Source organism: Oncorhynchus kisutch, linkage group LG14, assembly GCF_002021735.2.
Source record: "Oncorhynchus kisutch isolate 150728-3 linkage group LG14, Okis_V2, whole genome shotgun sequence".
Lineage (NCBI taxonomy): Eukaryota > Metazoa > Chordata > Actinopteri > Salmoniformes > Salmonidae > Oncorhynchus > Oncorhynchus kisutch.
Window position 1 is genome coordinate 70,674,399 of NC_034187.2, and position 25,501 is coordinate 70,699,899.

The following is a 25,501-nucleotide window of genomic DNA, read 5'->3' on the forward strand; positions in this document are numbered from 1 at the left end:
ATAAGTCGTTGCTAGGTAAAGCCCCGCCTTATCTCAGTTCACTGGTCACCATAGCAGCACCTACCCGCAGCACACGCTCCAGCAGGTACATTTCACTGGTCACCCCCAAAGCCAATTCCTCCTTCGGACGCCTTTCCTTCCAGTTCTCTGCTGCCAATGACTGGAAGAAACTGCAAAAATCACTGAAGCTGGAGACTCATATCTCCCTCACTAGCTTTAAGCACCAGCTGTCAGAGCAGCTCACAGATCACTGCACCTGTACATAGCCCATCTGTAAATAGCCCATCTATAAATAACTCATCCAACTACCTCATCACCATATTGTTATTTATTTTTGCTCCTTTGCACCCCAGTACCGCTACTTGCACACTCATCTTCTGCACATCACCCCAGTGTTTAATTAATCAAACTGTAATAATTTCGCCACTATGGCCTATTTATTGCCTCACCCCACTTATCCTACCTCATTTGCACACACTGTATATAGACTTTCTCTATTGTATTATTGACTGTATGTTTGTTTAGTCCGTGTGTAACTCTGTTGTTGTTTGTGTCAGGTACAGGATGGCAACAAGAACTGCACGAGTTACACCAGGAACGCACAATCCCTCCATCAGTGCTCAGACCGTCCGCAATAGGCTGAGAGAGGCTGGACTGAGGGCTTGTAAGCCTGTTATAAGGCAGGTCCTCACCAGACATCACCGGCAACAACGTCGCCTATGGGCACAAACCCACCATCACTGGACCAGACAGGACTGGCAAAAAGTGCTCTTCACTGACGAGTCGTGGTTTTGTCTCACCAGGGGTGATGGTCTGATTCACATTTATCGTCAAAGGAATGAACATTACACCGAGGCCTGTACTCTGGAGCGGGATCAATTTGGAGGTGGAGGGTCCATCATGGTCTGGGGCGGTGTGTCACAGCATCATCGGACTGAGCTTGTTGTCATTGCAGGCAATCTCAAAGCTGTACGTTACAGTGGAGACATCCTCCTCCCTCATGTGGTACCCTTCCTGCAGGCTCATCCTGACATGACCCTCCAGCATGACAATGCTACCAGCCATACTGCTCGTTCTGTGCGTGATTTCCTGCAAGACAGGAATGTCAGTGTTCTGCCATGGCCAGCGAAGAGCCCGGATCGCAATCCCATTGAGCACGTCTGGGACCTGTTGGATCGGAGGGTGAGGGCTAGGGCCATTCCCCCCAGAAATGTCAGGGAATTTGCAGGTGCCTTGATGGAAGATTGGGGTAACATCTCACAGCAAGAACTGGCAAATCTGGTGCAGTGCATGAGGACGAGATGCACTGCAGTACTTAATGCAGCTGGTGGCCACACCAGATACTGAACGTTACTTTTGATTTTGACCCCCACCTTTGTTCAGGGACACATTATTCCATTGCTGTTAGTCACGTCTGTAGTACTTATCTCAGTTATAAAAACAAATATTTACACATGTTACGTTTGCTGGAAATAAACGCAGTTGAGAGAGGACGTTTCTTTTTTTGCTGAGTTTATAAAATCGATACACTACATATCAGGATATTATTTTTGCCGATATATCACAATATTACTTCAGTAATATTAGTCGGTTGTACCTGCACCAAAACTATTTTTCCTTTGTCGCTTGTTCTCAATCTTCTGTTTAAATCGTGAGCTAGTTAGTTTTCAGCACTTTTATTTATTAACGACTGATCAAAACTCGTTTTCACATGAGTCTTTCTCGTCCCTCTGCAGCAGACGTATGGTGAGAAATATGTTTGGAACATATCGTATCGGCACCTAAGTACCGTGATAATATCTAGTGCTACCTCTCTCTGACCCGAGTCATAGAACCACCACAGACACCGAGGGGTTCCTGCTCTCACACATGGATTCCCAACACTATGGAGGAAGTGACTTGAATCTAAAACTCTTCCGTTTAAACATGCCACTGGTCTCTTAAACTCCCTTAGCTCTTCAAAGTTCTGCTTCAGTCTCTTTATAAACTAAATAAAGTAAGCAGTTATGATTCCAGTTGTGTACTGTTATTTCACAGGGCATTTAACCCACCGCCCTCTCTTTTAAAAGCAAATCCCTTCCCAAGAACAATACGGCCCTTCACTAGCTACAACATATTTCTCATCCCAGAGCCAATTGCCAAAATCAGATTTGGGTGGCTGATGGTTTCTAGGTTGTATGGCCTGGCAAAATATCTAAACCACAGGGCAGCAGGGTTCAACACATCTCAATGGACCCTGTAAATTAAATAGCAGAGTACAAAAAGAATGCTTTAATAGTCCAACATGCCAATAACCCCCCCAAAAACAACCTCTCCATCCTGCAGATCTCCTGCTCAGTTACGGTGGCATGAAGCACACGACTACATCATTCGCTGCTTCTGAGCGGACTTGAACAGCAACACCATAAAAGCACCGTGTCTGTCTGCTATTTCAACCCATTTATGAGGAGCGAGTGAAAGCCAATCTGTTTAGTGACTCTGACTGTCTACAGACTGGAGAACATGTTCACCAGACTGCAGGGAACAGAACAGCAGTGCAATAGGGAAACACTATAGCAGGAGTGTACCCTTGTACTGTAGCTACAACAATGTATGGTGGTTAGTGTGCATGTTTCACTACAATCTGCTAAACCCATTCATTCAATACATTAACCCCTAGTTATTTTGCATTCTGTTAGAGCCTCAAACAGAGAGCTGCTTATTTCTGGTCGCGTCTTTGCCATTGTTATCGACGCGCCGCAGCCATATCAATGCTCAACAGTAGAACGGGGGCGATTGACTCATCTAAATTGCACTATAGGAGCTTGGGAATACGATGTCATTGCTAAAGTTGGCACATATTTAGTAGGAAACAACTTTTCCATCATCATCATCACATTGTGAAATGTACCTTAGATAAATGGCAATGGCAAGAAAAGTTTGTCAAAAATAGTTAGCAATGCTAACATTAGCCGGCTAAAATCTGGAAGTCTCCCCTCAATCTTAGCTAGCTAACGTTATACTGCATCTAAAGTCAATCTGAAAACATCAAAATTATTTGCCTTCTTTAGAAGCCACAGTAATAAACTTTAGACCAATTCATCAGCCCCCAATGAGGATGCATTTAGTAGAACGTTCAGTTGGGCATCAGTCCTAAAACAAAGGTTCAAAACAATATTGTGACGTAACGTGCAACCCATGAATAGTCTAATAGAAAATGTGTGTATATTCTGACTGGTGGATATGTCGCTGTTCACATTTCATACAAACAATTAATACATATGAGGGTTCTGATAAAGCACATTACGCCAACCTCCCAACTAACTCTGGACTGGGTCGGTAAGGAACACCACATCATGCCCGATGAGTGCAAATCTTATTTCCATGCTGAATCCCCAATTTGTTAAGCATCCAAATAAATCTAAAAGAAGTGCTAGTCAAATGACTAGTCAAATAAAAAGGATGCCCACTGGAAGAAAACAAATGTAGGTTTGTCTCAGCAGCATTTCTATGATTGGGTATCGAGTCGACTGACATTAAACCTTACCTCTTCATCGGAGGTGTCGTGTTCATACTCGTCCCCCGGCTGGGCGGTGGCCAATCCCTGGAAGGTGGTGGTCAGTCCCTTCTCTCCTCTGCCATCAATGGCGCCTCCCTTGCCTTTCTTCATCTTCCTCTTCTCCTTTGATGCAGTTTTTTTGCCTTGCTGCTAATATGAAAACAAGACACCAAGGAATTTATATTAGAGAACACTGTTCACAACATGTTGATCTGCATGTGTTCAAGTTCTGGTACATTTTTAATGGTCGGCAAAAAAAGGTAAAGAACCTTGCGGATGTTAAAATAATATCTTTCTAATTATCTAAGGGGTTATAAAACTGATATGTGCACAGCCAATCAACTTTGACCTATAAGTAAAATAAAAGCTGTTTAGGAAATAAAACTTGTCGCCGGCTTGAAGGGACGATTGATGGTTTTATGTCCTATATGGCACAGTGACAGTTTCTTTTAGGATTCCCATTTATTTATTGCATTCAGTACACAGCTTCCTCTGCATAACACACACACACCCCACAGAGGAGCAGGCACCAGAACGGCACATCCTGTGTGAGTGGAAGGAGGGTGAGGATAAAGGGGCTGCAAGGACCCACCATTGGACGTGCTTTACTGTGAGCCATCAGTCACAAAGGCAGAGCCGTCAAAAGTTCTCTTTACGGGAACCAGGGGATAGAGGGAAACAAGGGAGGCAGGGATGGATGGAGGAAGAGAAGTTCTTTGAGGCTGCAGTCTCATCCCCCTAGAGGCAGAGACGGGCAGGTGAGTAACCTGCTATGATTTATGCCTCCTGTGTGTCCCGGTATCTTTTGGCATGCAGCTCTAAGTGAAACGCTTCCTCCCTGATGCCTAGTTAAATCCCCATCAAGACAGAGCTGACTGGGCCCAGTTTTAATACTGAATGACTTTCGCCGCCCAGGAGACTCCAGTCAGATCAGAGTTCTCTGCTGTAGCCTCCCCCTGAACTGCACAAACAAGGTAAAGTGGGTTTGCAGAGGTGGCAGTTTAGGAAAGCCAAAACAGAAGCTTGTTTACTCCACAACACAGAAGCCAAAACGTAAAAATAATTTTAAAAAGACTAGACCGAAGAGTAAGGCTTCCTCACTACACTTAAAGTCTGTGGGAGAGAGATGACCAGGCCAATCTGTTTACTATAACAGGGATGGGGAGTGTTGTGGGGCAGGAGTGAAGAGAGAGAGTGAGAGATGGAGAGAAAAAGAGAGCGACAGAAGGGAGAGAGAGCGAGAGCCCACGACAGATTACTTGTCCAGATGATGTACGATGGAACAGCCAAAAGAGAAAGGCTCGCAGATTGATTCACGCAGTTTGAAAACCAGCAGTGGACTGGACTTCCAGCTGAGCCTGGTCCGGAGCCCATTTGACCACAACCGCTGACGAGGATGAAGTGTGGGAGAGAGCAGCTGAGGACGGGAAGGCACTGCACGGGGTCAGTCAGGAGAGGCTGAGTACGGGACGGCACTGCACGGGGTCAGTCAGGAGAGGCTGAGGACAGGAAGGCACTGCACGGGGTCAGTCAGGAGAGAGGCTGAGGACAGGAAGGCACTGCACGGGGTCAGTCAGGAGAGGCTGAGTACGGGACGGCACTGCACGGGGTCAGTCAGGAGAGAGGCTGAGGACAGGAAGGCGCTGCACGGGTCAGTCAGGAGAGAGGCTGAGGACAGGAAGGCACTGCACGGGGTCAGTCAGGAGAGAGGCTGAGGACAGGAAGGCACTGCACGAGGTCAGTCAGGAGAGAGGCTGTGTACGGGAAGGCACTGCACGGGGTCAGTCAGGAGAAGAAGACAAAAGGCAAGGACCATTCGGTTGCCCCATAAGTAATGCCACAAATTCTCCAAGTAGTGACCTCTTGACAGCCAAAATGTGTCAGCTTACCATCGCGTTATTGATAAATCGGTCAAATTCTTAATCTCCGGCTCAAATCTCTTGAGGGCCTTCTGTTCTGAGCACATTCACGTCTACGCCAACACACAGGCGTTCAGACACACTCTGTCAGCCTCCACACATTGGCCAACAACTTGTTTTTAAACGTCTGTTGGCTCCCAGCAATGGGTTCCGCTCCGAGGCGGACGCAGGCGGGCCCCAGGTTCCCCATTACCGCACTGTTTCCTCTGAAATCACTGTGAAACTCAAATCTGAGTTATAGGGTGAAGCCTGAATGAATCCGTCAGAAAGCATTCTCTGGGCCGTTCACACTTCCACTTAATTGGGAGCAAAACCCAAACGATAAGCCCACCTAGGCTCCCTGTCCCTGGCTTTGTCTGCTGTAGAACCTCCAACCAGAGAGAGGGGTCATCCTGGAGTGAACTTCTCTGGTACACAACCCTCACACAGAGCCCAGGGCAAATTGTCAAAAGGTAACAGGGGTGGGAGTTGTGTTAGCAGGGAGGAGTGGTAAGTGTATTCATGGACAAAATCAAGTGATGGGGATGTGCTTGTCCTTTTTGTTAACAAGGGGATACCATTCCGCCCAGTGTACCCTCAATGTGATCCCTGTCCTCACAGCCCTCCACTTCTCCAAACATTTAACGGCTGGAGGAGGCATGCGTGTCACCCTTGGTGGAAGTGGCCCAGACGCATCTGCAGACCAGAGCTCCTGCGTGGGTGCATGAGGAGCAAATCCTTCCTGGTTACTGTAAGATGAGCCCCCCCCTCCCTAGTCTTAATCTCCCCCTTCCTCCACCCTAACCCCATTTCATCTCCATCACACACCCACTCACACGCCGAGAGCGCGGACCGAGCGGCCGGCCGACAGCAGAGCTGGCCGGATCAGAGTGAGCTGGCCACGTCCGACCGCTGCACCAGGGGACTCTCCCAGGGACCATAAAGCCTCCAGCAGCCACATTAACTTCTGCCTGGTGTGCTGAAGGCCCAGATCCTTAAATCACAAGAGTCCAGGAACAGGGGGAAGAGTGGGAAAAAAAGAAAAGAAAACCACAGGGTCTCAGTCAGGGCCTGGATGGATTAAAAAGCTGGAGTGGGGAACAATGCATCCACCCCCCCTCCCTCCCCATTACCAGACCACAGCAGTTCCAGACAATGGTTTCAAGGTTTCACATTTGTTCCAATGTGCCTTTGCAATAATATAAACACACAATTTAGAAAAAAAAAAAAAAATGGAACCTTTTCTTGTCCTCCTCTCCCAAGAAGTTTGTGTCTCCGTATTTTGTCATGGTCACATTTACTTGAAGGACTGCACACTTGACGAAATAAAACCAAGATCAGGCTTTGGGTTGAGTGATGCAGGAATCTGCATGGCAGCAATAAAGATAAATAATCTTTCATGTGCGACCAGTCTCAGTTCTACATGAAGAGACAATGAAGATGACCGGAGGATAAGCTGACATAATAAAATTAAGTCATTCCCACCCACCTTGCATGACAGCTAGGGAATTTTGAGCACAACAGACAAGAAGAATTAACTGATATAGCAACTATTCCACCAGTCCCAGACAAATGGACCTACCTATCAACCACATCCTGTTCTCCTCCCATAGTCACAGTGGCTCCATCCTTATTTGCAAACCACTTCTGACAGAGGAATCTGGACTTTCTGAAGATGGAGTGAGGGGGGTAGATGGTGCATGGGTAGATAATCCCAGCCGTCCGCACAACAGGCCTTTTAACAGGCTGTCATTTTGACTAAGAATTTGCTCTTAAAATTGACTTGCCTGATTAAATAAAGGTTACATAAAGGTTTTGTTTTAAAGGCAGATGTAGGATTTACGGAAGACTGGCAAGAGCAGACAGTGGGACAGATAGAAAATACATTTGCCTGTTGCGGTTTGATTCAAAAGCACATAGTATATACACAACTTGCACTAGGGGGTAGTAGAGTAAGCAAGTTTGAAATCCACACAAGCTGAATGTTATTTTATCCAGTGTATAACTCATTGAGAGTTGTAGACATACACACGTGAGTTGGTTATAATGACAAGCGGTGAAAATGCCTTTGAAAAAAAGTATCTTACTGCAAGAACAAAACTTTTATTTTTTAAGATGACATTTTGCGTACAACAACAGGGCTTCCCAATTTTTGGGGGCCAGCAACCCCATTTTTCGCTACCCCACCATGTGAATGGATAAGTTGAAGTCGGAAGTTTACATACACCTTAAATGTATTTGTCTAAACTCTAATTTCACAATTCCTGACATTTAATCCCAGTACAAATTCCCTGTCTTAGGTCAGTTAGGATCACCACTTTATTTTAAGAATGTGAAATGTCAGACTAATAGTAGAGAGAATTATTTATTTCAGCTTAAAAGAAATTTCATTACATTCCCAGTGGGTCAGAAGTCTACATAGACTCAATTAGTAATTGGTTGCATTGCCTTTAAATTGTTTAACTTGGGTCAAACGTTTCGGGTAGCCTTTCACAAGCTTCCCACAATAAATTAGGGGGAATTTTGGCCCATTCCTCCTGACAGAACTGGTGTAACTGAGTCAGGTTTGTAGGCCTCCTTGCTCGCACACGCTTTTTCATTTCTGCCCACAAACTTTCTATGGGATTGAGGTCAGGGCTTTGTGATGGCCACTCCAATTCCTTTACTTTGTTGTCCTTAGCCATTTTGCAACAACTTTTGGAAGTATGCTTGGGGTCGTTGTCCATTTGGAAGACCCATTTGTGACCAAGCTTTACCTTCCTGACTGATGTCTTGATATGTTGCTTCAATATATCCACATCATTTCCCCCCCACATTATTTAATCTATTTTGTGACGTGCACAAGTCCCTCCTGCAGTAACGCACCCCCACAACATGATGCTGCCACCCCCGTGCTTCACAGATGGGATGGTGTTCTTCGGCTTGCAAGCCTGCCCCCTTTTTCCTCCTCATTATGGCCAAACAGTTCTATTTTTGTATCATCAGACCAGAGGACATTTCTCCAAAAAGTACAATCTTTGTGCACATGTGCAGTTGCAAACCGTAGTCTGGCTTTTTTAATGGCGGTTATGGAGCAGTGGCTTCTTCCTTGCTGAGCGGCCTTTCAGGTTATGTTGATATAGGACTCGTTTTACTGTGAATATAGATACTTTGTACCCGATTCCTCCAGCATCTTCACAAGGTTCTTTGCTGTTTTTCTAGGATTGATTTGCACTTTTCGCACCAAAGTACGTTCATCTCTAGAAAGCAGAACGCATCTCCTTCCTGAGAGGTACGACAGCTGAGTGGTCCCATGGTGTTTATACTTGCGTACTTGTACAGATGAACGTGGTACCTTCAGGCATTTGGAAATTGCTCCCAAGGATGAACCAGACTTGTGGTCTACAATTTTTCTTGGCTGATTTCTTCTGATTTTCCCATGATGTCAATCAAAGAGACACTGAGTTTGAAGGTGGCCTTGAAATATATCCACAGGTACACCTCCAATTGACTCAAATTATGTCAATTAGCCTATCAGAAGCTTCTAAAGCCATGACATCATTTTCTGGAATTTTCCATGCTGTTTCAAGGCACAGTCAACAGTCAGTGTATGTAAACTTCTGACCCACTGGAATTGGGATACAGTGAATTAAAATTGAAATAATCTGAAATAATCTGTCTGTAAACAATTTTTTGAAAAATGACTTGTGTCATGCATAAAGCACATGTCCTAACCGACTTGCCAAAACTATAGTTACAATAAATATGTGGAGTGGTTGAAAAACTAGTTTTAATGCCTCTAACCTAAGTGTACGTAAACTTCCGACTTCAACTTATTGTAATCAACAGCCAATGTTTACTTTAATTTGGGCTCTGACAGTCTATTTCAAATCAGTCTGACAGTACTTCTGACGGTATTTAAATCAGAAGGAAGTATGGTTTGAAGAAGTGACTAAAATGCATAAAAAATGTATTAGGAAGTTCAGAAGACGATCAGCTAATATATTTTTTACATTATTTTATCTTTATTTAACTAGGCAAGTCAGTTAAGAACAAATTCTTATTTTCAATGATGGCCTAGGAACAGTGGGTTAACTGCCTGTTCAGGGTCAGAACAACAGATTTGTACCTTGTCAGCTTGGGGGTTTGAACTTGCAACCTTCCGGTTACTAGTCCTTCAGGTTACTAGTCCAACGCTCTAACCACTAGGCTACGTGTAGGAAAGAACATAATTCATTATCTTTTCCCTCCAGTCTGATTTGGTGCCTGGTCTTGTCCACTCCACATTCTAATGAGGCTTGTGGGCATTGTAGAAAGAAACACAAGACACATACGTGTTCTTGAGAGTCTATCTTTCAGTGATGGGGTCTTAATATTTTGTAAGTTAAAACTTTCAAAAGACAGACATATTTATAGGAAGAAAAACAGAAACCGCTCTGTTTATTACAACCACATCTAGCGGCTACTGGAGGTTTGTTCTATGAACAAAGAACCATACTTCAGAGTTTCTCTTGCGACACCCTTTTTAAATCAGGTGACCCCACATGGGGTTGCGACCCCTAGTTTAGGAAAAGCTGGCCTAAAAGTAAATGTATTATGCTTGAAATGAACCAAGTCAACACATTAAAGTCGATACATTAACTTTTTTTTTTAAATGTATTATAAAAATATTTTTTTTTCAAAAGGAATGTCTATATTCTGAACATTTCTATATAGTCCATACTACTAGTAGAAAGCTAACTACCATAGAATTGTCTTTTTAGTCTATTCAGTAGCCTGGTGAATATTTACTTGGGCCAGTAACCGAAAGGTTGCTGGATCGAATCCCCGAGCTGACAATGTAAAAATCTGTCGTTCTTCCCCTGGGCAAGGCAGTTAACCCACTGTTCTCCGGGCGCCAAAGACGTGGATTAAGGCAGACCTCCACACCTCTCTGATTGAGAGGGGTTGGGTTAAATGCCAAAGACGCATTTCAATTGAATGCATTCAGTTGTACAACTGACTAGGTATCCCCCTTTCATCTGATATTGGCACTTGATGTACGAAGCAGTGCTTCCTAGCAGTACTCAGGCAGGTATAACAGGCCTGGGCAAGGGTCTGTGCCTCGATGTAAAACTCAAGGGTTGAAAACTGGTATGAGCAACGTCAATATTAGTTCTAAAATGAGCTACAAACAATTCAAAGACGTTACAACTATACAGTTGCAAGAAAAGGTTGTTTTTATTTTTATTTTATTTCACCTTTATTTAACCAGGTAGGCTAGTTGAGAACAAGTTCTCATTTGCAACTGCGACCTGGCCAAGATAAAGCATAGCAGTGTGAACAGACAACACAGAGTTACACATGGAGTAAACAATTAACAAGTCAATAACACAGTAGAAAAAAAGGGGGAGTCTATATACAATGTGTGCAAAAGGCATGAGGAGGTAGGCGAATGATTACAATTTTGCAGATTAACACTGGAGTGATGAATGATCAGATGGTCATGTACAGGTAGAGATATTGGTGTGCAAAAGAGCAGAAAAGTAAATAAATAAAAACAGTATGGGGATGAGGTAGGTGAAAATGGGTGGGCTATTTACCAATAGACTATGTACAGCTGCAGCGATCGGTTAGCTGCTCAGATAGCTGATGTTCAGCGATTTTTGCAATTCGTTCCAGTCACAGGCAGCAGAGTACTGGAACGAAAGGCGGCCAAATGAGGTGTTGGCTTTAGGGATGATCAGTGAGATACACCTGCTGGAGCGCGTGCTACGGATGGGTGTTGCCATCGTGACCAGTGAACTGAGATAAGGCGGAGCTTTACCTAGCATGGACTTGTAGATGACCTGGAGCCAGTGGGTCTGGCGACGAATATGTAGCGAGGGCCAGCCGACTAGAGCATACAAGTCGCAGTGGTGGGTGGTATAAGGTGCTTTAGTGACGAAACGGATGGCACTGTGATAGACTGCATCCAGTTTGCTGAGTAGAGTGTTGGAAGCCATTTTGTAGATGACATCGCCGAAGTCGAGGATCGGTAGGATAGTCAGTTTTACTAGGGTAAGCTTGGCGGCGTGAGTGAAGGAGGCTTTGTTGCGGAATAGAAAGCCGACTCTTGATTTGATTTGATTTTCGATTGGAGATGTTTGATATGAGTCTGGAAGGAGAGTTTGCAGTCTAGCCAGACATCTAGGTACTTATAGATGTCCACATATTCAAGGTCGGAACCATCCAGGGTGGTGATGCTGGTCGGGCATGCGGGTGCAGGCAGCGATCGGTTGAAAAGCATGCATTTGGTTTTACTAGCGTTTAAGAGCAGTTGGAGGCCACGGAAGGAGTGTTGTATGGCATTGAAGCTCGTTTGGAGGTTAGATAGCACAGTGTCCAATGACGGGCCGAAAGTATATAGAATGGTGTCGTCTGCGTAGAGGTGGATCAGGGAATCGCCCGCAGCAAGAGCAACATCATTGATATATACAGAGAAAAGAGTCGGCCCGAGAATTGAACCCTGTGGCACCCCCATAGAGACTGCCAGAGGACCGGACAGCATGCCCTCCGATTTGACACACTGAACTCTGTCTGCAAAGTAATTGGTGAACCAGGCAAGGCAGTCATCCGAAAAACCGAGGCTACTGAGTCTGCCGATAAGAGTATGGTGATTGACAGAGTTGAAAGCCTTGGCACGGTCGATGAAGACGGCTGCACAGTACGGTCTTCTATCGATGGCGGTTATGATATCGTTTAGTACCTTGAGTGTGGCTGAGGTGCACCCGTGACCGGCTCGGAAACCAGATTGCACAGCGGAGAAGGTACGGTGGGATTCGAGATGGTCAGTGACCTGTTTGTTGACTTGGCTTTCGAAGACCTTAGATAGGCAGGGCAGGATGGATATAGGTCTGTAACAGTTTGGGTCCAGGGTGTCTCCCCCTTTGAAGAGGGGGATGACTGCGGCAGCTTTCCAGTCCTTGGGGATCTCAGACGATATGAAAGAGAGGTTGAACAGGCTGGTAATAGGGGTTGCGACAATGGCGGCGGATAGTTTCAGAAATAGAGGGTCCAGATTGTCAAGCCCAGCTGATTTGTACGGGTCCAGGTTTTGCAGCTCTTTCAGAACATCTGCTATCTGGATTTGGGTAAAGGAGAACCTGGAGAGGCTTGGGCGGGGAGCTGCGGGGGGGGCGGAGCTGTTGGCCGAGGTTGGAGTAGCCAGGCGGAAGGCATGGCCAGCCGTTGAGAAATTTATCAGTGGTGACCGTGTTACCTAGCCTCAGTGCAGTGGGCAGCTGGGAGGAGGTGCTCTTGTTCTCCATGGACTTCACGGTGTCCCAGAACTTTTTGGAGTTGGAGCTACAGGATGCAAACTTCTGCCTGAAGAAGCTGGCCTTAGCTTTCCTGACTGACTGCGTGTATTTGTTCCGGACTTCCCTGAACAGTTGCATATCACGGGGACTATTCGATGCTATTGCAGTCCGCCACAGGATGTTTTTGTGCTGGTCGAGGGCAGTCAGGTCTGGGGTGAACCAAGGGCTGTATCTGTTCTTAGTTCTGCATTTTTTGAACGGAGCATGCTTATCTAAAATGGTGAGGAAGTTACTTTTAAAGAATGACCAGGCATCCTCAACTGACGGGATGAGGTCAATGTCCTTCCAGGATACCCGGGCCAGGTCGATTAGAAAGGCCTGCTCACAGAAGTGTTTTAGGGAGCGTTTGACAGTGATGAGGGGTGGTCGTTTGACTGCGGCTCCATAGCGGATACAGGCAATGAGGCAGTGATCGCTGAGATCCTGGTTGAAGACAGCGGAGGTGTATTTGGAGGGCCAGTTGGTCAGGATGACGTCTATGAGGGTGCCCTTGTTTACAGAGTTAGGGTTGTACCTGGTGGGTTCCTTGATGATTTGTGTGAGATTGAAAAAATGTAAATAACGAAAAAGAAACGATATATACAAGGGGACATGACAGGACGACTTACTGCTACGCCATCTTGGAACATATGAACCCTTTGGAATTATCTGGATTTCTGCATAAATTGTTCATAAAATTAGATCTGATCTTCATCTAAGACAATTATTGTATTTTTTCTTGTCTGTATTGAATACATAATTTAAACATTCACAGTGTAGGTTGGAAAAAGAATGTGAACCCCTAGGCTAATAACTTCCCCAAAAGCTAATTGGAGTCAGGAGTCAGCTAACTGGGAGTACAATAAATGAGATGACATTGGAGATGTTGGTTAGAGCTGCCTTGCCCTATAAAAAACACTCACAAAATTTGAGTTTGCTATTCACAAGAAGCATTGCCTGATGTGAACCATGCATCAAACAAAAGATCTCAGATCTCAGAATTGTCGATTTGCATAAAGCTGGAAAGGGTTACAAAAGTATCTCTAAAAGACTTGACGTTCATCAGTCCACGGTAAGACAAATTGTATGTAAATGGAGAAAGTTCAGCACTGTTGCTACTCTCCCTAGGAGTGGCCGTCCTGCAAAGATGATTGCAAGAGCACAGCGCAGAATGCTCAATGAGGTTAAGAAGAATCAGAGTGTCTGCTAAAGACTTACAGAAATCTCTGGAACATGCTAGCATCTCTGACGAGTCTACGATACGTAAAACACTAAACAAGAATGGTGTTCATGGGAGGACACCACAGAAGAAGCCACTGCTGTCCAAAATAAATATTGCTACATGTCTGAAGTAAGCAAAAGAGCATCTGGATGTTCCACAGCGCTACTGGCACAATTTCTGTGGACAGATGAAACTACAGTTGAGTTGTTTGGAAGGAACATACAACACTATGTGTGGAGATAAAACAGCACAGAACACCAACATCAAAACCTCATCCCCATTGTAAAGTATGGTGGAGGGAGCATCATGGTTTGGAGCTGCTTTGCTGCCTCAGGGCCTGGACAGCTTGCTATCAACAACAGAAAAATGAATTCCCACGTTTATCAAGACATTTTGCAGGAGAATGTAAGGCTATCTGTCCACCAATTGAAGCTCAACAGAAGTTGGGTGATGCAACAGAACAATGACCCAAAACACAATAGTAAATCAACAACAGAATGGCTTCAACAGAAGAAAATATGCCTTCTGGAGTGGCCCAGTCAGAGTCCTGACCTCAACCCGATTGAGATGCTGTGGCATAACCTCAAGAAAGTGGTTCACACAAGAAATACCAAACTGAAACAGTTTTGTAAAGCACTCCTGACCGTTGTGCAGGTCTGATCCGCAACTACAGAAAACATTTGGTTGAGGTTATTGCTGTCAAAGTAGGCTCAACCAGTTATTAAAACCAAGGGTTCACATACTTTTTCCACCCTGCACTGTGAATGTTTACACAGTGTTCAATAAAGACATGAAAACGTATAATTGTTTGTGTTATTAGTTGAAGCAGACTGTCTGCTGTTGTGACTTAGATGAAGATCAGATCAAATGTTATGTCTAATTTACGCAGAAGTCCAGGTAATTCCAAAGGGTTTAGATACTTTTTCTTGCCTCTGTAGATGTAACTACCCTTCGAATGACTTCATGCAGATTGCTAATACATTTATTAACCCTAACATATCTCAGAATAACCTTGTTCTACAGGCATGCAGGACAGGCAAGGATGGCACACAATCTGAGTAACACGTGCTTGGGGCACATTGGCTACCTGACAGGACACGCACACGTGCCACCTTCTGGTCATTGTTGCGGTCACAGAGGCAACATCTTTTACATTTAATGGGTATTGCAGCAAAAGAGCACGGGACCGCCAAAACAATGGAAAGTGACCCCCCCACAGAACCAGCAGCAGGGCTTTAGGCCCATGGTTAGCCTGGCAGCTGTGATTGGTGTTGAGTGTTGGCGTTTGAGCTCTCCTCTTGATGTTGTTTTGCATGACTAGGGCATGGCCCAGCTCTCTTAGGAATGTTTGGTGTCGGCCACTGCCTTCGGAAGACTTCCAGCTGGGGAAGTTCCCCATCCAGATGATGAACGCGGCGAAAGCAGCAACAACATCTATCAGGTTGAAGAGAAGGACCATCGGCCACCTGCTGGTCTTCCTTCTCGACGTGTACATCGTGGCAAGCTTATCGAGATTGGCAACGTCACTCTTGGTGGCGTTGTAGTGTTGTACGATCTCTGGTTTCTGATGCTTGCCCTCAACCTTGGTATCATGGTGCTTGGTGGACAGCTCTAGTACAGCCAAGCCTGGTGATGGTATGTAGGACACCAAGGTAAGCAGCCCACGGAAGCCAAACAGTGAACTGTATATCTGTCTGCCATAGTGAGCCTTCACCTCTGGAATGTGTGGTATAATCGATCTAACAATGCCGAAGTATGTTAGTCCATCTTAGAGAAGCTTTTCAGCTAATGGTACAGATGTAAAGAAGTTATCTGTGGTGATATTTATCCCACTTATTCGTTCAAGACTCAATGCTATGTCATCAAACCTCATGTATTTCATAATGTATTGGAATCTTTTTCTGGACATAGTTGCAGTGAACACAGGTCTGCCATCAGCTTCTGACCAGATTGCAGTTTGAGACTCATTTCCATACAATCATGATGCGATCAAAAGACCAATGACTGCTTGTGGTTGCTTGTGCTATGGCATCCACCTCCTCCAATTCATCATATAGATGTTTGGGATGTCTCTTATTCCATACACCAATTCGTGGCTTAACTTCTTAGTTAGTTTCAAGCACAATCGTGTCAATCGTCTCTGAGAACAGAAATAAATGAAACAATTATTTAAATGCTTTGCACTCTGCTGCCTTTGTAATGCCTAGTTGATTAAGACTTGTCAGACATTTCTCTGTTGCCTTTGTAATGCCTAGTTGATTAAGACTTGTCAGACATTTCTCTGCTGCCTTTGTAATGCCTAGTTGATTAAGACTTTTCAGACATTTCTCTGCTGCCTTTGTAATGCCTAGTTGATTAAGACTTTTCAGACATTTCTCTGCTGCCTTTGTAAATCCTAGTTGATTAAGACTTGTCAGACATTTCTCTGCTGCCTTTGTAATGCCTCGTTGATTAAGACTCGTCAGACATTTCTCTGCTGCCTTTGTAATGCCTCGTTGATTAAGACTTGTCAAGACATATCTCTGCTGCCTTTGTAATGCCTCGTTGATTAAGACTTGTCAGACATTTCTCTGTTGCCTTTGTATTGCCTCGTTAATTAAGACTTGTGAGGTGCTGAGGTAACAGAGAGAGCATGAAAGGGTACATCTTCAGTGCCCTTTTGCTCAGAAGTCTGAAATATGATCATCAAGTCACTCCCTGAATTGTCTTCATTGTCGGGAGCAGGCCAGAAGTCTCAAAACCTCCGCAAGCCCAATTCCTGTGAGTCTTGATGTGGTTGACATTTTCACCTGAAAATAAAACACCAATTTACCTTCAACAGAGGAATTGAAGATAATGGTCAATTTTGAAACTTTAAGAGACGGCTTGCCCATCCCCCAGGTACAATGTTCGATTTATATATAACAGAAACATTTAAGGGATTCTAAAGTAACTTTTTCATATAATTTTACATGGAAAATAACAGTTCAAGGATGCCAGTTTAGCTCAAAAGTAATTAACGCATGTTCCCTCCCATGAGGGTGCCTTTCACTGGATAATACAGTTGAAGTCGGAAGTTTACATACACTTAGGTTGGAGTCATTAAAACTTGTTTTTCAACCACTCCACAAATTTCTTGTTAACAAACTATAGTTTTGGCAAGTCGGTTAGGACATCTTCTTTGTGCATGACACAAGTCATTTTTCCAACAATTGTTTACAAACAGATTATTTCACTTATAATTCACTGTATCACAATTCCAGTGGGTCAGAAGTTTACATACACTAAGTTGACTGTGCCTTTAAACAGCTTGGAAAATTCCAGAAAACGATGTCATGGCTTTAGAAGCTTCTGATAGGCTAATTGACATAATTTGAGTCAATTGGAGGTGTACCTATGGATGTATTTCAAGGCCTACCTTCACTTGACAACATGGGAAAATCAAAAGAAATCAGCCAAGACCTATAAATAAATGTAGACCTCCACAAGTCTGGTTCATCCTTGGGAGCAATTTCCAAAGCGGTCATATCGCTCAGGAAGGAGACGAGTTCTGTCTTCTAGAGATTGTTGTGTCTTTGGCTATGCCGGATTAAGTGATATGACATGCTATTCTATAAAATAATTTGTCCGTAATTAATATTACCCGATTGAGCTAATCATGTAAATGAAATTAACGAGAGTCGGGCACCACAAAATAATATTTATAGAGAGCTGTTATCCTCCGAATAAACTCTTAAAGACCTAGTAATATTTTACATCAATAGCAGTCAATATTAATCATCATCTTAATTCAGTCTCATCTGAAAGTTGTAAATTCTTATTTATCTGCACGAACCCTGGCTAACAAGTTGAATCAGCAATACAATATTGGGTTTCATTATTTATTTACTAAATGCCTAACTAATCACACAGAATTACACACACACATAATTAAATCATAACTTGATTTCAAATTACGTCATAAAGGAAAACATCCCTAGCGGGCGGAACAGATATGACAGCTTGTTACACAAAAGAAAAGGGGCTGGGTGAAAGTGAAAGAGCGGGAAGACTGAGGAACAAAGGGCGAAGCTGTGCTATCGTAAATACAGTATCTTGTGCATTCTAAATTACAGCCCATTTGGAAAAGGAAAATCCAGAGCTGCGCTTTGGTGGGTTGGTGGTAGATGGAAGGCCGTGTTGCCCAACTGAATCCTTTGACGAATGTCTCTGGTTGTCAATTGAATACGTTGTAGTAATGTCGTTGTGTGGTAAACGGGATACTCTGTCTGTTCTTTCCTAACCCTCGTTTGCAGCGGCTGTTGCTAACTCAAAGGCTAGGAGGAATCCCTTCTGTAGTGAATAAGAGTTCAAAGTTCATACCATTCGCAACCAAAGCTCACGCTGATGTTGGCTTCGTTCTGTAGTTATTATCTGAACCATTCAGACATCGGACCGTCGTCCTCACGTCCTCGGAACAGGAGGTTATATTGTCGTCAAGGGCTTATATAGGAAGGGAGAGGAGGGCGTGTTTGAAAAGTTTTATAGCCCATGTCCCTTCACAGGGGCAGGCCACTGATTGAACAGAGCCCTATCTTATGAAAACCCAAATCTCACATTTTAGAAGCTAAAATCACATTTCATATTCAAACATTTAAATTGAACAACAATTCCATGTGAATCCGGTAACTCTGATGTGTAGACTTTCCACTGTAGAGTTTGTCATCTTATCATTGATGAGAATGTCTCAGATGACAACCGAACTGACATCATATTCATTAAGTACCATATGTTCAATTGGTCTGATTACCAGAATATAGTTCATTTCCCCCCACCTTCTGATGTTCCCAGAAATTCTATGTTACCCAAGGGTTTTGCAAATGTAACATCAGTAGGGTAGAGAGAGGGGAAAGGGGGGAAGAGGTATTTATGACTGTCATAATCCTACCCCCAGGCCATCGTCATGACAAAATGAACATACATTGCTGCAAAAAGTGCAAATCAATCCCAGAACAGCAAAAGGACATTGTGAAGATGCTGGAGGAAACAGATACAAAAGTATCTATGTCCACAGTAAAACGAGTCCAATATCGACATAACCTGAAAGGCCACTCAGCAAGGAAGAAGCCACTGCTCCAAAACCACCATAAAAAAAAGTTTTTGGAGTGGCCATCACAAAGCCCTGACCTCAATCCTATAGAGTATTTGTAGGCAGAACTGTAAAAGCATGTGCGAGCAAGGAGGCCTACAAACCTGACTCAGTTACACCAGCTCTGTCAGGAGGAATGGGCCAAAATTCACCCAACTTATTGTGGGAAGCTTTTGGAAGGCTACCCAAAACGTTTGACCCAAGTTAAACTATTTAAAGACAATGCTACCAAGTACTAATTGAGTGCATGTAAACTTCTGTCCCATTGGGAATGTGATGAAAGAAATAAAAGCTGAAATAAATCACTCAACTATTATTCTGACATTTCACATTCTTAAAATAAAGTAGTGATCCTAACTGACCTAAGACAGGGAATTTTACTAGGATTAAATGTCAGGAATTGTGAAAACTGAGTTTAAATATATTTGGCTAAGGTGTATGTAAACTTCCGACTTCAACTGTATGTTTCCGTAGAAATCCAAGGGTGCTTTTGACTGTGGGTCAAAATTACCTGAATGTATTTGTAGCATTTGATGTCCACATGGATTTATCAGAAACACGCTGTTTGACAAAGAAATATACGTACACCTATTGGGAAATGACTGTCAGTTGCTTTATCATTCCTTGATAACATGACAACTAAAGTAACAGAAAGTTACCATTCATTTAAGAAAGTAGCATAGTTTAGCGCATTAAAGTTGTGCTTCTTCCTTACCTTTGAGAAATCAGAACACTCAGAAATCCCCTACTTCGGCCAAAATGTCCAGAATGCTCTGAGCACTCAGAGAAAACACTCAATTTGCAAGCCAGCTTTCTGATTCTACCCATCTAGTAATCGCACAACACACTTCACCTATCCAACAACACTGCAATGACTTAATATAATAGCCATTTACTGCTATGATGAAGAATGTATAGATGCATTTTGCAAGAACACGAAGAAATGTGTGATCTTGTTGAGTCAGGTGCTGCCAAGGTACAAAAAGTAGTCACAAAATAAAATAGATTCCCACACTGCTGACTACTCCTTTTTATAGAGTCCAAGGTCTGACAAGGTCAAGACCTTTGGGTCAAAACATTTGCACTCAATAAACTACCTTTAACTAGAGCTTAGTGTTTCTCCGGGCAAGGTCACGTGGTCAGGAAAAACTCAGGACCCTACAATATCATTTGTGTAAAATAAATACTCCCATATTCACCTTAGGCTCAGCTGGTTCAGCAGATGTTTCAGCACCACTGCTATTCTTCAGATTTTCATCTAGTATGACAGCAGCATCATCATCCTCCTCCTCCTCCTCCTCTTCGTCGTCCCCATCATCCTCTTCTTCATCAATGTCACTCCCAGAGTCCTCCAGTCCTGAGAACACACTCTCCTCGCTATCTGAGAGGTCCTCATCTCCTTCTTCCCCAGCCTTCTCAGTGACGTCTTTGTCAAATATGGGAAGCTGAAATAGCAGAGACAAAGAAATACCAGAGACATGTAGATTTGCATAGATGGGCAAACATGAATGAGTAAGCACTTAAATGAGACAGAATGAATAAAGAATCTAGATAGCTAGCTACCTAACCTAAAATAAAACATTGTCATTGGCAATAGTGGACAGGACAAACCAGTTCACATTTTCTGATATATCATCCAATTAAATCAAATTACAGCACATTTTTGGACTCATTCAGAAGTTTTTCCCTGATTAATTAGAATACTATTAGAAATGAATGTGGAAATGTAATTTTATATTCAATAAACATAAGCTGAAAAGAATGCCATCGCTGCTTCCTGTTGACAACTTTTGATAAATAGTCCTATGTCCAAATATTGTATTCAAGTGTCCAAATCAATAATCAATACGCAGAAACAGTTTGTGATAAATTGAAAACAAACATAAAATGTAATACCAACACATTCATGTACCACAATACTAATCGTATTACTTGTATTATTATTTTTCACCTTATAAACTGCATATGCACCAAAAACCCTGTTGGTTTGACAAGTGGCAATAATTGTTTATCCATCACTCATACCGATAACACGTTGCAATCAATAGTCAGGTTTCACGTCCTGTTCAAACTAACACTACTGAAAAACCACACAGAATCTAGGAATAATATGTATATCACTGGTTAGAGGACTTGCAGAAGAACACAGCAGCTGCATTTTGGAATGTTGCATTTTGTTTCAAGTCGGTTGCCAACACTGAAAGGTAAACGCAACACTATTTTGTTAATCATATCGATATCACATTGAAATCAAAAGAGCAGGGGCAAAAGTTTTGGTCATATGCACTGTTTGAGCTAACACTATTCAAAGGCCACCCCGAATCTGAGAATAATTGATACACTACTGGTTAGAAAATAATTTGCAAAGACAGCAGTCTACATTTCGGAATGTCGGATTGAGATTCTGGGAGGTTGCAGAAACAAAATCAGTTTCTTTGTTATTTAACAGGACCCGACATAGGATATCAACACTGACAAGGGTTGGCTGGCTGTTATCGGAGTGTATTGGTGTGAGGCCAGCAACTTTTATAGAGAGACCGCCCCGAATTCTCTGTGCCATTTGAGTTCGAAATCAGGCTTACTTGGGATGAAGATGTCTCCGTGATTTGGAAGGTCAATGTCCCTAGAGTTGGAAAATGTGTAATAGCAGTGCAGCAAATGGAGCGTTTGTGTGTCACTTTCTTTCGTCCCTCCATCTCATACATTATTTCCATAGGGATTTTACCCTATGACCAACAATGTCAGTATACAACAAGCTATTGCTCACATATACCCTTTAAAATCATACATTCTTGGAAAGCATGAAACACACGAGAACCTTACTGCCGATAAGTAGGAGCCGTTCCTTCTCTTGTTAGAACAAAAGATGTACCTGCTGTGTACTGACAAACCTGCCGCTTCTACTTGTAGTATCACAATGCTCGGCAGTGGACGACAAATTTACTTTGAGCCAATCAGAGAGCCCAAACCTCCACGTGGGGGGAGCTGACAGGAGTGACAATTGTAAAAAATAAAAAAAATAAAAAATTAAAAGTCACTTTTCCTGTTCTAATTCACCCCCTTTTAATCAGAATTGTTCTAACAAACAATAAAGCTGCATAATACCCCTTTTCTAGAGCAAGTCTTTATATGTTTTACATCTAGCTAAGGAATTGTGTGCTTGAAGGATATTTTTTGTTCGGTTTGATAATGTGCATTAGCTTATTTGTTAGCTAGCCTGCCAACTGAGCAAGGCAGTCATACTAAATCCTTTGCCAAGCTAGCCATCTGGCCAGTGTAGCTAGTAACATAAATCCATTGTGATGTAATTGTTTTCATGAAGCAGCTGCCTGTAGCTGGCTGCAGAGAATCAATGCAGTGTCTTTACTTTACCTAGCTAGCACAACAGCTATCTAGCTAGCAAATCATGCTAACCATTTAGCTAATGTTAGCCAGCTAGCTCAAAATGTAGAGGGGCTGTATGCGATAATGTAGAGTGATTTACATTTTAATCTTGCTCCCTAGTTATATAGCTGTGGCCAACTACCTAGTATCAACAATGGATTTCTACAACAATAGCACAGCTAACATTGACTAGACCATAAACAACACAGACAACACACACGGACATTCATTGGTAAAACAACTCTACTGCCACCTTCTGGTTTGGAGTATTATACCAAGGCTTAGTGGCTGACGACTTCAAGGTCTTTGCTGCGTGAAAAACAAAAGAGATTGACTTCCAACACTGTTCAACAACCATATGGAATTCCGGGTCTCTGGCAGCGTTTGGATCTGCGGTCAAGAACGCGGAGTTCATCTCAGTTCCGTCCCTTCACTTTTTGGCCCTGACGGAGACATGGATCACACCGGAGAACACTGCTACTCCAGCTGCTCTTTCTTCATCTGACTAGGTTCTCTCATAGTCCGAGAGCATCTGGTCGTCACGGTGGTGGAACAGGTCTACTCATTTCTCCTACAATTCTTCTCTTTTCTCCCTCTCTTACCTGTCCATCTCCTCATTTGAATTCCATGCTGTCACTGTCACTTGTCCACTCAATCTTAACATTGTCATCATCTATCGCCCACCAGGTGCCCTTCTAGAGTTCCTCAATAAGCTTGAAACCTTGATAAGCTAATTTCCTGACAATGGCTCACCTCTCTTTGTACTTGGCGACTTCAACCTCCCGACATCTTTCCAACTCTCTTTCCCCTCCTCACCCTTTCCCCAATTCCTTCCAACTCACAAGGCAGGCAATACGCTTTACCTAATCTTTACTAGCGGCTGCTCATCTACTAATCTCACTGCAACCCAAATTCAGGTCTCTGATTAGTACTTTGTTTCCTTTTCTGTCTCCCTTTCCAACCCCAAACACTCAGCACCAACCCAGATGGTCATACGCCATCACAATCTTCTCTCTCCCATTACTCTCTCCTCTTCTATCATCTCTTCCTTCTGCTAAATCCTTCTCCGCCCTGTCTCCTGATTCTGCCTCGTTGACCCAACTCTCCTCCCTTTCTACATCCTACGAATAGCAATGTTGCCCAATTCGGTGGTATTTGCTTTTGTGTATATAGTTTGTCCAATGGAAATAAAGTGGTCATTCATTTTTGTCCATTAGGCATATGGATCCCATAACCTCCCGGCCGGCTAGGCACTCCCTAGCCGGCCGGGATGATGACATCCGCTACTCATTTACTCAGCCTATTGGCCTTACTCACACAACTACCCTATGCCTTGACCTCCTTCTCACCTCTCTCTCCAGATGACATACTGCGACTAGTGAGGTCTGGCCGACCGACAACCTGCCCGCTCGACCCCATCCCCTCCTCCAGACCCTCTCTGGAGACCTTCTCCCATTCCTCACTTCCCTCATCCCTAATCACTGGCTACGTCCCCTCTGACTTCAAAATGGCCAGAGTTGCTCCCCTCCTCAAGAAACCAACACTCGACTCATCGGATGTCAACAACTATAGACCCCTATCCCTTATTCTTTCCAAAACACTTGAGCGTGCGGTCTCTGATCAACCTCCTCGTTAGCTCTCTCAGAACAATCTTCTTGACCCCAACCAGTCAGGCTTCAAGACGGGTCACTCAGAGACTGCTCCTGTGTCACAGAGGCTCACAGCACAGCCAAAGCTGACGCTCTCCTCTGTTCTCATCCTCCTAGATCTATCCCCTGCCTTCGACACCGCGAACCATCAGATCCTCCTCCCCACCCTCTCAGGGCTAGGCGTTTCAGGCTATGCACACTCTTGGATTGCATCTTACCTGGCCATATGTCACAAACCCCAGATGTGCCTTATTGCTATTATAAAATGGTTTACCAACATAATTAGAGCAGTAAAAATATGTTTTGTCATACCCATGGCAAACAGGTCTGATATACCACAGCTATCAGCCAATCAGCATCCAGGGCTCGAACCACCCAGTTTATAAATATTAATAACGGCCCTTACAGCGCAAGGCTTTTGCACGCGGTACCAGAATTCTATGCTGTTGATCTGAATTTGATTGTTGCATTTCGCCACTATTCTCTACACCATTTGATAATTGTATCATTATTATTATAATCTATATTACATGTATTATCTGAAAAGGGCTTTGGTATTAGCATGTTTGAGGGCGGGAAACCTGAGCTGAGAAATTCGGTGTATTTGATACAATAGTGGCATACAAAGTGATAGCTGGGTATGAGCATGTATTACATATGGCGACCATGGCTAAGGCCGGGAAAGGCTGGTATACCAAATAATTTTTCCCTTTAAATTGTATTTATTTATTCTACATCACCATGTCAACGTATTCTCACCACTGGACATGTAGCCTCCAGATGTCTGCCTGTCACCGGGCGAGGAAGATATTTCTCATCAAATACGGTGAGTATTATGGCTTGGATAGGTTTTAGCCTGGTCGAGGCAGAGGATAATGAGAACAGGCTGGTGGACGAACTCATGTTAGCAACAAAGTGAGTTAGTTTGTGCGGGCGATTAGATTGAATGGTGCGTGCGTGTAATCAGCTATATTGTATGCAGAGACCGTGGCATGAGTAAAGCCGACACAAATGTGACGCCATTTCTGGTCACAACTTGCAGACTTGTTTACGTGTTGCTGTGCGTTTTGTTGCCAACCTTACTTTGCTACCTGACAACTTTACGGTTTTTACTTTTTAATTACCGTTTATATTTGAGTTTTTTCCCTCACTCAACATTTTTTCATTCAACTTTTTCACTCCGGACGCTTTATCTGGATGTGGTTCGTCAGGACCTCCAACAGCCGAAGCTAAGTAGTAACATTAACACGATGCCTTCTAATTGCAGTCGCTGTACTCATAATATACAGGAGAACGATCGCCTTACAGCAAGGATAGCTGTGCTGCAAGCCCAGCTTCAGATGCAATCGTTAGGCAAGGGTAATTTCAGTGTAGGAAAGGATGAAACAGCGTCTGTGCCACCAGT

At 43.5% G+C, this 25,501-nt stretch overlaps 1 protein-coding gene across 2 annotated transcripts in view; it reads right to left on the reverse strand.

Moving 5' to 3' along the window:
• LOC109903411 (ribosome biogenesis protein bop1) overlaps window positions 1–25,501 on the reverse strand; it is a 111,063-nt gene that overhangs the window by 71,945 nt on the left and 13,617 nt on the right. Inside the window, exons 2-3 of one of the 2 annotated variants that reach the window (XM_031788872.1) lie at window positions 20,263–20,508; window positions 3,527–3,685 (exon numbers count right to left, since the gene is read on the reverse strand). In XM_031788872.1, coding sequence (XP_031644732.1) covers window positions 3,527–3,685; window positions 20,263–20,508 — 405 coding nt within the window. Of the gene's footprint in view, window positions 1–3,526; window positions 3,689–20,262; window positions 20,509–25,501 lie in introns of both variants that reach the window. The other variant, XM_031788871.1, reaches the window with a different exon arrangement.